Source organism: Sminthopsis crassicaudata, chromosome 3 (assembly GCF_048593235.1).
Source record: "Sminthopsis crassicaudata isolate SCR6 chromosome 3, ASM4859323v1, whole genome shotgun sequence".
NCBI classification, from domain to species: domain Eukaryota; kingdom Metazoa; phylum Chordata; class Mammalia; order Dasyuromorphia; family Dasyuridae; genus Sminthopsis; species Sminthopsis crassicaudata.
The window spans coordinates 9,533,827-9,546,326 of record NC_133619.1 but is presented as its reverse complement, the minus strand read 5'-3'; the positions used below and the strand labels follow the sequence as shown (position 1 = coordinate 9,546,326).

Sequence of the window (12,500 nt, the reverse complement as noted above, 5' to 3'; positions counted from 1 at the left end):
GGGAGGAGCAAGCTGTGCCTGAGGTGCCCAGACTTGCCCAGAGTCCCCCAGCCAGTTGGAGCGAGAGCGGAGGCTGAATGGAGCCTCCTCCAGGGAGGTGATGGCCACCGAAGGCTCCTGATTATCAGTCACCCCAGTGTTCGGATGGGCCACAATCCCTCCGCGGGCACCAGTGGCAGCGTGCCATATTGGACAGCCTTGGGAAGGGCGCAGCAGGTGGCAAATACGGTTCCTGGTAAATGCCAGGGGGTAAAGTGAAAGGCGGATGAAGGGAACAAGGAAGGTCCACTTCAGGATGGGTCTATATTCTTGTCCGTGCTTGGCCACTGATGATCCAGTTTCCTCATCTGTAACACGGGGAGGACGCCATCATTGATCTCTAATGCCCCCGATAGCTCTAGGATCTTAAGTCACTTCCCTTCCCTGGGTCTCGGTTTATTTATTTGTAAAATAAGACTAGATAGTCTCTGAGAGCCCTTTCTAGATTCCAGGTCAGTGATTATCTACGGTCCTGGCTCATTCACTGATGGCCTGGGGGATCCCGAGCAAATCCCTTAGTCTCACTCTTCCTCAGTATCCTCATCTGAAAAATGGGCTCCAAGGAACCATTCAATTTTAATTGGGGCTTATGGGGAAAAGGGTGGAAGTGAGTAGGTTTAATGGAGGAAAAAGAACATCTCAATAGACTTCTCTGAGCCCTGAAATAAAATTCCTATCACGGTCCTTGCCCGCTCTCATTTGTGGCCAAATCAGCCGCTCTGTCGCTTCCTGTTGGTGCAATTCCATGTCCTCCTTCTGGAACCGCTGCCTGGCATGGCTTCCCTTCCTCCATCTTTGGAAGGAGGAGACAGGCGGACGGCCCTTTAAGGACCGTGAGGTGCTTCAAATCTGGTTGCCTCATTTGGTCTTGATGTAACCATAGTCCGGGATGTGAATCACCTCTGGCTGATCAGACAGCAAGATAAGTCATTGTCAAGGCTCCAAAGCCCTTCCCCCACACCACTCACCCTGCAGGGGCCAGGGTTAACGACTGGGAGATTGTCTCAGGAGGCTATGTCCTCCCCCGGCCATCGGGATTCAGCATCTGTTGCCCCGGGTGGGTCCTGTCGTTATTGCACTTGTTCAGTTGTTTTTCCATCGTGTCCAACTTTTTGTGAGCCTATTTAGGGTTTTATTAACAAAGATCCTGGAGGGGTTGGCCATTTCTTTCTCCAGATGAGGAAACTGAGGCAAATAGTGTTAAGTGAGTTACCCGGAGACACACAGCTAAGTGTCTGAGGCTAGATTTGAACTCATGAAGAAGAGGCTTCCTCACTGCTGACTGAGCACTGAGCCCCACGGCACCTCTGAGCTGCCCCAAGGTGTTCTGGCGAGTCACAAAATGGCTCCAACTGAAGTCTCCTGAAAAGGTAATCAACAAGCATTTATTAAGCACCTACTATGTGCCAGGCACTGTGCTAAGCCCTGGGACATGTGTGCCTGGAATGAAAAAACCCTATTTAGAAAGGGTTAACATTCTGGTGAGGGATGACACCTTGTCCCTGAAATGTATTTCTATACCTGTTTGTCCCTGTTTCTTATGGACAAGAGAACGGTCCGGCCGAAGAACGTGCCTCGCTGTGTTTGAGCTTCTTCTTGCTCTGAAGCCTGACTGTGACATGGGGGTGACAGCTGCATTTCTCAGGGCCCTTTACAGACTGCAGGAGCAACTCTGTGATACAGCCTTGAAAAGTGACATGGTCCCATTTTACAGAGGGAGAAATTGAGGTTCACTCAGCCCATAAATCGGCCCTCTGCACCCTCATCTCCCACTGCACGAAGCTGCCTTGCCTCTATATGCCAACTGTTCAGGGCCCCTAAGTAGTGGCAGAGATCACAGCAACCACCGAACCCAGCTCAGTCCTGAAAGGAAACTCCATTCCGGCCTGTCCCTGACAAGCGCTCCCCCGCCCTGAAACCCTCCAGTGTTGGGGAGAGATTGTGCATTTAAGACAACTTGAATTGTTACCCATTTGGTCCCAACTGCCGCCCCTGGCTCTGCCCTCTACCCCAAACTCAGCAGAATAACCCAATCGCCCATCCCTGTGCCTTGTGCCAGCTCCCACACTGCCTTCTCCTCCCTGACCAAACCGAACCCACTCACTGACCCTCACTGGAGCAGCCCTCCTCCATCCTGCAGATGTTCCATGATCAACAGCCTTCCTAGAGAGTCTATGCTGCTGTCCAAGGTAGAGAGCGCTCTCTGATAGAGTCTAAGGGGATGTGCTGAGGCTTCTGGGGTCCGAAGGTCTAGACGACTTCCATGTTGGCCCCGTGTTGTTTAACAGACATCCTCCAGTTTGAGATGTCCAGAGGCAGTTGGAGATGCAAGATCAGAGATAAGGAAAAAGGCTAGAATGGATCTGAGAACCATGTGCATAGACTCTAGAGCTTAATCCATGGTGCCGAGGAGATCACCAACTGACATAGTACATATAGAGAAGAGTGGCCAAGGACAAAGTCTGGGGACACCCACGATTGGTGAATGTTACCCTGATGCACCTTCAATAAAGGAGACTGTGAGAGACGGTCAGAGGTAGGAGGAGAACCAGGAACTAGTGACACAAAAGCCTAGAGAAGAAACCATCAAGAAGAGAGCGGTTCCCACTATGAAGAGTTCAGAAATGGGGATTGAGAAAGGGCCAATTTGCCAAGCTCTTACTCCCAAATTTACTTCTCTTTCTTGCTGGTCCAAAGACCACCAGGAAAAGGATCGTAGAATATGCGTCAGAATAAACAATACTCTTTTTGATCTTTTTGTTTATTTTTAAGTGGTAGTAACATGAAAACAAGAATGCACATAGAACAAGCAAAACCTTTGTTCCTGGAACATCCCACGGGGGCCTCAGTTTCTTCCCCTGTATATAACAGACTATTCTTAACTCTCCGGTGGCTTTCAGATCTGTCTAAACATTCCCTATGCTCAGCCTGGTAACTCCAGGGCAAAGCCAGGACTGTTTTTTCAATTTGTCTCTTACAGAATAATAGATGTAGAGCTGGGAGGGACCTTAGAGCCCATCTAAGCCGACTTCTGGCTTCATCGATGAGGACCTCCAGTTCAGAGGAAGGAAGCCATGTGTCCAAGCTCAGTCAATTAGAACTATGGAGTCATAGAACTGAAAGCTGGGGATGAGAGGGATGGAGATCAGAGAAAGCTAATTACTTTCCCAAGATCAAACAACTAGTTAAGTAGTAGAGTTAAGATTGGAACCTAGAACTCTTGACTTGGCATTTCCTATTCCTTTGTTGAAATCTTCAACAGAATAACATCCACCAGTCATGAGTGTCCCCCAAAGACTTTGTCTTCATCCCCCTTCTCTTCTCTACACTATTCCAGGTGGTCATCTCATGGACCACAGTCTCCTTTGTGTGAATCTTCATCAGGATAACGTTCACCAATCGCGGGTGTCCCCAGACTTTGTCCTTGGCCACCTCTTCTCTATATATTCTATTTCACTTGGTCATCTCATCGGCACCCATGGATTAAACTTTAGTGTCTATGCAGATGGTTCTCAGATCCATCTGTCCATCTCTAACTTTTATCCTTGCATCTCCTACTGACTTTGGGCATCTTGACAAATGGGGGGGGATGTCTGTTAAACATCACAAATCCAAAACCCACCTCATTCCCTTTAACCCCGAGCCCTCTCTTTTTCCTGATTCCCCTATAATGGCTGAAGGCACCTCCCACCAGCCTTTGAGTCCCCCTGGCTTGCAGCCGAGGTGCCACCGGCAAGTTCTCGGCTCTCCATCATGGCCCTAGCTTCAGAAGCTGGAAAGGGGAGGGATCGGTGATTCAAACCTGTAAGTTGCTTTAGCAAAGTTGGCTTCAGGCAGGATGCTTTAGGACTTACTTGAATAACTCAGGTACTCATGAACATTCCTATGTCTTTATATTTTAATTTGGGATTAAATAATATATTTGTGTTAGGAAACAATTGCACTTTCTAGGCCCAGGCCAATTTTTTGTCCCCAGAATCGGTGCCTTTCTTTCTGGTCAACCGAAGTGGCTTCCGGTATCAGATTCCATCAGGAAAGGATAAGTCGTGCTGATGCCCGTTGAGGGGACGACCCTGGGAATTGTAGGAAGGAAAGACGCAGGGGGTCAGAACCAGAAAGGGAGAGAAGCAGCACAGTGGCTGGGGTCTGGAGGAGCGGTCTAACCACTGAGCCGGAGAGAACGGCATCACCACGCCAAAGAAAACAGCAAAAGCCAGGTTCCAGAGGCGCAGGTTGGGGCCAAGATGCAGGAGCCGAAGAACGTAGCAGGGCAGCTGAAATGAAAAGAGGAACGTCAAAATAAGGGTCAAGGAAGAGAGAAATGCAGAGGGCGGCCAGCCGGCGTTAGCTACGGCAGAATTGTTGCCCGCCCAGGGCTTGCCGAGGACTTCCGTCCCACTTGCCGGCCACCCCCTTTCTGCTCTCCTGTGGTGGGACCTCCTTACACAACCTTCTAGAATGGGGCTCTGTGCTCCTGGAATCAGAGCCACGGAATCTCCTCTCCCTTCAAAAACATATCAGTTTTACGTTGGGTTGTCCTTGTTCATAAATAGTGCTTAATGGGTGTTTGTTGATTGCTTGGTTGGTGGGTTTAGGCTCATGCTTCAGCTCCCCCCCATTGAGGCTTAATTTCTTTAGTTATAAAAGCTGGGTGCAAGAATACTGGCTCCATGTCCCTCAGACAGCCATAATCTGTGAGAAGAAGATGGGGAGTCCAACGGCTGTGTAAATGGCAGCTATTGTGACTGAGGCTGTGTCTCACTGTAACAGAATCATAGACCATCAGGGTCAGAAGGGATCTCAGGGGCCCTCTGGTCTAGCCCCCTCTTCTCTCCACAGACCAGAATCCCCTCTGTAGCAGGGAGCCACTCATACCTCTACTTCTGGGGCGGGGGACTCTATTAGAAAGGTTTTTTCCTTTTTCAATCCTTAATCTGTCTTTCTGCAACTTCATCTATTCTTGGCTCTGCTCTCTGGGACCGAAAGAACGCCTCCCCTCCCACAAAAGAGTCTGTCCGATACTTGAAGGCAGCCGTGTTCTCCAGGAGTCTACCCTCCTCCAGGTTTTTCACCCGCTCCCCCGTGGCACAGGCTCAGAACCTCCCTCTGGGGTCATCCTCCCCAGACGCCCTTCCTGGGAGGTGATGGTCGGAACTGAACATCCCCGGCATCATCTGACCAGGAAGGACCAAGTGAATGAGTTCAGGGACTTCTCCAAAGTCACAAAGATAGCAAGAGTTGGAGTCAGAGTTCAAAGCCAAGTCTTCCTCAGTCTTTGGTCCACTGAGTTAAATGGTGGAAATGAAGGAAGCCACTAGGAGAGAATTTTACCCCTGATCCTACAGGAAATAGGGAATCATTGGAGTCAGCCAACTGAGTGACAGGATTGGATCTTCGTTGAATGGAGGATAGATTGTGATCGAGTCCGGCCAAGTCAAGGGCTTAGTTAAGCGCTTACTATGTGTCGGCACAACCCAGTGCCACTGGGTTGTGCCCCGGGGATACAAGCAGAGCAAAAAGATAGTCTCTGTTCTCAAGGAGCTTGCATTCTGGTGGGGTACGACAAGACATAACAGCTAGGTAGGAAGGGAGAAGGGGAAGGGCCCGGTGGCAGGGCCCGGTGGCAGGGCCTGGGGAGTCAGGGGGGAGCTGGAGAGGACGGCCGAGGGAGGGACGCCGGCCAGAAGACTACTGGCTTGGTGGAGGCATGAGGGGATGAGGGCCTGACCCGGACTGTGCACGGAGAGAGAGAGATGGAGATGAAATCTTGTGAGGGTCAAAATGGCAGGATTTGGCAAAAGACTAATGTGGAGAGAGAGAGTGAGAATCAAGTGTTACCCAGAGGTTACGAGCGGGAGTGACTGGGAGGGAGGGGTGCCCTCTAAAGTAGCGGCCAAGTTCAAAGGGAATCAGGCTCGCAGAGGGGACAGGGCATGGGTTCAGTTTTAGACATGCTGAGTTTGAGATGTCTGTGGGACGTACAGTCTGGGATATCCAAGAGACAAGCGACGCTCCCTAAGGGACTAGATCTCTGAGGAGAAACTTGGGACAAATAGAGATAGATACAGGTATGGAGAGGAGTGAGAGAGCAGAGAGACACAGAGAGAGAGGCAGAGACAGAGAGAAAGAGACAGAGAGAAAGAGAGACAGAGAAAAAGAGAGACACAGAGACAGTGATGTGTGTGTGTGTGTGTGTGTGTGTGTGTGTGTGTGTCTGTAAGAGACAGAGACAGACAGAGACAAAGAGACAGAGAGAATGAGAGACAGAGAGAGGAAGGGAGGGAGAGACAGAGAGAGACATAGACAGATACAGGAGGGTGTGGGTTTGAGAGAGACAGAGACACAGAGAGAGAAGCAGAGGCAGAGATAAAGAGACAGAGAGAGAGAGACAGAGAAAAAGAGAGACACAGAGAGACACAGAGACAGTGATGTGTGTGTGTGTGTGTGTGTGTAAGAGATAGAGACAGACAGAGACAAAGAGACAGAGAGAATGAGAGACAGAGAGAGGAAGGGAGGGAGAGACAGAGAGAGACATAGACAGATACAGGAGGGTGTGGGTGTGAGAGAGACAGAGACAGAGAGGGCTCGGCACTGAGGATGAACCCCTGGGGTTGCTGAGATCACTGAGTGAAGAGGTCTCTGTTCTTTGCACCTTGGGTTTCCTCCCCACCAGGCCCTAGAACGGATGAACAAGCAGACTTTGCCACGTTCCAGTACTGGGACGTTCACATTTCCGGGGGGAGGGGGGAGGAGGCCTTGCCCGGGCAGAGTGCTGCCCTTTGGGGAGTGAGCAGGGGGGCTCAGGGCTGGCCCTGCCTGAAGTGCCCATCCCGCCTCCAGCTGCCAAACCCTTGGCCGGACGAGCGCCCCCCCCCCCCCAGCTCAGGCTCAGGGCTGAGGCTCCATCACGCTTGTGCCCAGCACGCCTCCAGCGTTGGGAGCCCGGGATCCTCTCCATGCAAAGAGAAGGCTCTGCAAAGTCTCGCCATAACCGGGGACCCTGCTCATCCCCGAGGGAGTTTTGTTCCTTCTTTTTTCTAGGCCCCCCCCTGCAGAGAGAGCTTCCCTGGCCCCCGGTGGGGAAGGGCCGCCCACTCTGGGCCACTGTGGGTCAGGGGCGGCCTAGACCCCGAGTCCTCTTAGCTCAAGGACCCGGCCCTCTCTCCCTCCAGCACTCCCGCTCTCTCCCCAAAAGGGAGCCATGTTTCAGGAGCATTTCTGATGGGATTCCCCGCTCCCAGCTCTCTGCTGACTTAGTTTCCCCGCCTTGCCTTTGGTCTCAAGGGAGGAAGTGGATACCAGGATAGCTATGATCCCTTACAGAGCCAAAAGAACGTCTGTTTCTAAAGCAGGAAGGGACACTGGCTCTTCCCAAGGGCTCTCTGTGGTTCTAGGGGCTTTGGGGAGAGGAAGGCCCGGGGACTCCTGCCCTGCCCCCGCCCCTGCGTCTGCTCCCACTCACCCACAAGGTATCCCTCGAGGGCCCCTGGTTCCGTGCTGGGTAGCCCAGTGGTCTCCCCCAGGGGGCCAACTCAGAGGCCTCTATGCACATGGCTGGGCCTGGGCCCGGGCCGTCAGGATGCTTCCCCGGGATTTGGAGGCTCCTCTGCGGCGTCCCGGGTCTCCAGGAGACCTCGCTCACCAAACAGCATTCCACAGTCCCCATGACAATGGGGCGCGGGCATTCTCGTTTCCAGGGCGACCCCGGGCCCTCGGCGTCCCGGGTTTCCCCAGCAACCGGCCAGGGCCGAGGGGAAAGCTTGCTGCAGGCTCCCCTGGACAAGTCCCAGCAGCTCCTGCCAACGGCAGGTGAGCCGTTAGGGACGTCAGAGACGTCAGAGAGCAAGGGCAGGAGAGCCGGCACCGGACATCAGCCCAGGGGCTGCTCCTGCCATCGGGCCGGGCTCGCCCCTGCAGCACATCCCTCCCTGCCTGCAGCCCCTGCTCCAACTTCAGGAGGGAGCTGTTCCGGCCTGCAGCCTCCCCTCTGTGCCATGAGCGAGGCCGGCGGGCCGGGAGGCCCGAGGGAGGACAGGCCCGGGCTGAAGCTGGAAGCCGTGATCCAGGTCAGTTCGCCTGTCCCTGCCGCCCTCCCCCAGGAAGCACAGGGATGAGGCAGAAGCAGGGAAATGCCCTCGCTCCTGTCTGGTCCTGTCCCCTCCGTCCTGGCTCCCAGAATGAAGTATTCTGGAGGAGGAGGCTCTGGGAGCCGGAGCCCGCGGGGAAACTTCCTGAGGGGCCTGTGGTCTAGCCTGATCTCTACCGGACCAGGAGGAGATAGAGTGTGAGATAGCCTCAGGGAACCGGGAGGGAGAAAACCCCCACGAAGAGGTCCGCTAAGCCAGGGGCCCACTCGCCTGTCCCATGCTCCCTTAACTCTCTGAAAGCTACATGGACACACCTAGGAGAATTAAAGCTCATTAACTCCCGTGGAACCAGTGAAGCTGCAAGTGTAGCCACTGCGTGTACCAAGAGGCCACAGAAAAAGTGGTCCTTAGCTGAGTGGATCATGGGGTCTCAATTTAAACCCAATTTAAAGAGCTCTCAGCCCAGTTTCTGCTCACAAGAAGGGCCTTTCTAATGGAAAGAGCTGACTTCAGACCCAACCCTGTAACCATGAGTGCCCCACTCCCACTCTATGGGCCTCAGTTTCCCAATGTAGAAAAAGGAGTCAGAGTAAAGCCAGGGGGTTCCTTAATCTAGGAGCTGTGAACTTTTTAAAAATGACAACTATGGGGCAGCTCAGTGGTGCTTTTATAGAGCACCAGCCCTGAAGTCAGGAGGACCTGAATTCAAATCTGGCCTCAGTCACTTAACACTTCCTAGCTGTGTGACCCTGGGCAAGTCACTTAACCCCAATTGTCTCAGGAAAAAAAAAAAAAAAAAGACAACTACTTCCATAGGACTGGCTTCCTTTACAATTTTAGATATTTTATTTTATACATTTAAAGACATGATTGTAAGAGGGGATCCAGAGACTTCACCAGACTCCTCGAGGCGGGCTCCTAATGGAGTATGACCTTTGCTTTGTCCTCTCACCCTGAGGACCATGGAACCTTCCCTCCCAATTTGCAACTGTCTCCCCCATTCGAATAGAAGTCCCCTGAGAGCAGGGACCACCTCGCTTTTAGAAACACACAGTTGTGTCATTAAAGTAAGGTCTGACTCTTTGTGTCTTCTTGGGGGGTTTTCTGGGCAGAATTACTAGAATGGTCGGCCATTTCTTTTCTAGCTCTTTTTACAGATGAGGAAACTGAGGCAAAAAGAGTTGAGCGATTTATCCCCCTTACACAGTTAGTAAGTAACTGAGGCTGGATTTGAATTCAGATGTTCCTGAGTGCAAGCTAGTGTTCTATGCACTGTGCGGCCGGCTGCTCCCCCCCCCCCCAAACACACCACGAACAAATGCTCTGTTCCTTCATTGGACTGTAATCCACAAAAGCAAGACCCCAGCCGTGTGCAGCTCGGACTGCTGGAATGAGCAGCGGGAGATTGGACAGAGCCTGCAGGCTCCGGCTCTATCACTTGTGGCTCTAGGACCTCCTTCCCAGAGCAAAAAGCCCCTGATCAGCGTTCCCATCCCCTGCTCCGGGTGCCTCCGAGGGTACCCAAGGGGGGCGGAGCTTGCCAGCATCCTGTGTCTACTCCTGTCCAGAGTGGCAGTGCTGAAGCCAGAGCTAATCAGAGCAGTTGGGCGTCAGCAGGACCAGCTCATGCCGGGCGAAAGCTCCCAGAGGCAGCGCTGGCACCAGCCAGATTGGGGGGCAGTGGGCTCTCAGCTATTATTTCCAGGGCCGGGACAGTGAACTGCACCCATGGGTGCAGAGAGGGGCGGTCGGAGCATCCTCCCACCTGCAGGAGGAAGGGAGGGAGGAAGGAAACGGCGGGTTCCCTCAACATCCCGGCCTGCCCCTCCCGCCTCTCCCAAAGCCCTCAGCGCCGCTGCCACAAACAAACCAAAAAAAGGCAAAAACAAAACTCAGGCTCTTAGTTGCCGGGCATTTTTAATTAAAAAATTAAACTTCCAAAGGAGGGAGAGGAAGCCGATTTACAGAATAACAACATAATAGCTGCCATTTGGGATGCAGTTTAAAGTTGAAGTTTATATGTGTGTATGTATATGTATACACATGTATATATATGTTGTTCTGTAAGTATAGTGTGTGTGTGTGTGTGTGTGTCCCCTTTGATGTGTTATTATGATTTTCCCCCATTTTCCAAAAATATGGAAAGAGGCTAAATAACACGGCCAGGTCTTTCTCATACATACATCATATATGTAAATATATTCACTTATACATCATCCATCCATCCATCCATTGTGAATATATAATACACACACACACATATATATGTGTGTGTGTGTGTGTGTGTGTGTGTATACACAGATATATATATATATACACACATACACAGATATATGCATAGATATACTGCGTAGTGGTTGGGAGGAGAAGGTACAACAGCCTGGGACACATCCATTATAATAATAATAATAATTTGTTTTATAGCTGATATGAATGGAGTATTCTGTGATTGCCAAAAGCATTTTACAATCATTATTTCCTTTGAGCCTATGAGATAAGGACTAAGGTTATTATTATTCCCATTTTGTAGATAAAGAAACTGAGGCTGAGTGGACATGACTTATTCATAGAACTATCAGAGGCATAATTCTAAGCCTTGTCCTCCTGCCTCTAAGCCCAGTTCTCTGCCCACTGTGCCACTCTGTCTTTTTGGGATCTGTATAATATATTGTGTTGTCCTAAAGAAAAAGCACTTGCAATATGATCTCAGTATCACGTCACCTCTTTTTTGCCTCAGTTTTCTCATCTGTAAAATAGGAATAATAACAGCATCTATCTCCTAGGATTGCAGTGAGGATCAAATGAGATAATAATTGCAAAATGGTTAGCACAGTGCCTGGTACATAGTAAGCACTCTATAAAACATTAGCTATTATTAATTTTTGTGTCATAATTATATATAATAATTATTATTATTATCATTAATACTCAGAGGCAGAACTAGGGGGCTCTGGACAGAATCACTGGGGCTGGCGTCAGGAAAACCTGAGTTCAAATCCAACTTCAGTATGTGATCCTGAATAAGTTATTTAACCTATGTCTACTTCAGTTTCCTCCTCTGTAAAATGGGAATAATAATAGCACTTACACAACTGAGTTATTGGGAGGATCAAATCAGATGCCATTTGTAAAATGCTTTGCCAATCTTAAAACACCATATAAATGCCCCTTATTATTATTAATGATAATAATAAGGGGCATTTATATTGTCCTATAAAATATGTAAAAGGCTTTATATGTGTTGCCTCATTTGTGCCTCATGACTTCCCTGTGAGAAAGATGGTGCCCATTTTAAGGATGAGGCAAGTGGGAGTCTGAGACATGAAGTGATTTGGTCAGGGTTAAATGGCTAATAGATGTCAGAGACAGGCCTTTCTGAGCCTGAGGTCAGTCGTCTGGCCACTAATTCCAGGGTGATGAAAAATGCTAAAAGCAGAATTAGGCGGATTCGAGCAGAATCACAAACAACTGGGTCCCCAGAGGTGTGTTTGCATCGATCTGGACATGCAAGGATGTGCAGTCGCTGAGATTAGATGTTGCATGGGATGACTCACTACTAGATGCTATCTGGGATCTAAAGCAAATTTTTAAAATGTCAGATTACTCACACTCGAAAGGCGGCAGCAAGGGGAGGGGAGCGCTTCCAGTTCCCCAGGTCATGGAAAAATAGTCCCATACTGAAGGAAATGGAGGCTGGAAACTTGACCAGGACATCACAAGTTGGGGGAAGAGGTTCACCTGTTAACAAAGAGGCAAAAACATCTGCAATGCTCTTGATCATCTGCTCTGGTGGCTTCGAAATTCATTTCCAAATGTTCCCCAAACTGATAAGTATTATGATTTGATTCCATTCAACAAGCATATATTAAGTGCCTATTGTATGCAATGATTGTTCCATTTCAAAAATGACATAACACTTATCTTCAGGGAATGTACCTTTTACTCTAATTAGTGAAGGAAGAGCTTCCCTCTGCTTTGCAAAGAAGGCAGGAGGATAGACATTATCCCCTGAGAATTGTGGGTTATTCGCTCATCAATGGTAGAAATTGTGGGAATCGGTTTGGAAGCTTTCAGTGTGACAGCCCCGATGGGGGCTCATTTATGAGCATGATCCCAAGACACCGGGGAGCTACTAATCTCCTCCTCCAAAATATGTGTGCTTGTGTATTGGAAGGCTCCAAGAGGAACAAAACGTTTTGCTTTGTGAAGAGAGATAGAATCTAAAAAGATAACATGACAAACTCCCCAGGAAATCTGGCTCATTTGTTCACTGGGTACATTTCAGCACAACTCTGCACATGTGCTGCTCCAGGAGCCAGAACAGATAGAGAATTTCGAAAAGCCAGCTGCTACGTCTCTCCTCCGTAACTGGGG

General features: G+C 50.1%; 1 protein-coding gene and 1 long non-coding RNA gene across 2 annotated transcripts in view; one reads left to right on the top strand and one right to left on the bottom strand.

Annotated features, from left to right (window-relative positions):
* Positions 1 to 3,913: 3,913 nt before the first annotated feature.
* Positions 3,914 to 7,819, bottom strand: LOC141560167 (uncharacterized). Its single transcript, XR_012487643.1, has 2 exons — positions 7,502 to 7,819; positions 3,914 to 4,313 (listed from the first exon to the last, which is right to left on the bottom strand). It is a non-coding gene; the product is annotated as an uncharacterized LOC141560167 (long non-coding RNA).
* The window catches only part of CROCC2 (ciliary rootlet coiled-coil, rootletin family member 2), a 138,383-nt gene continuing 133,679 nt past the window's right edge, over positions 7,797 to 12,500 (top strand). Inside the window, exon 1 of the mRNA XM_074297988.1 lies at positions 7,797 to 8,105. Coding sequence (XP_074154089.1) covers positions 8,034 to 8,105 — 72 coding nt within the window. The 5' untranslated portion in view covers positions 7,797 to 8,033. The remainder of the gene's footprint in view (positions 8,106 to 12,500) is intronic.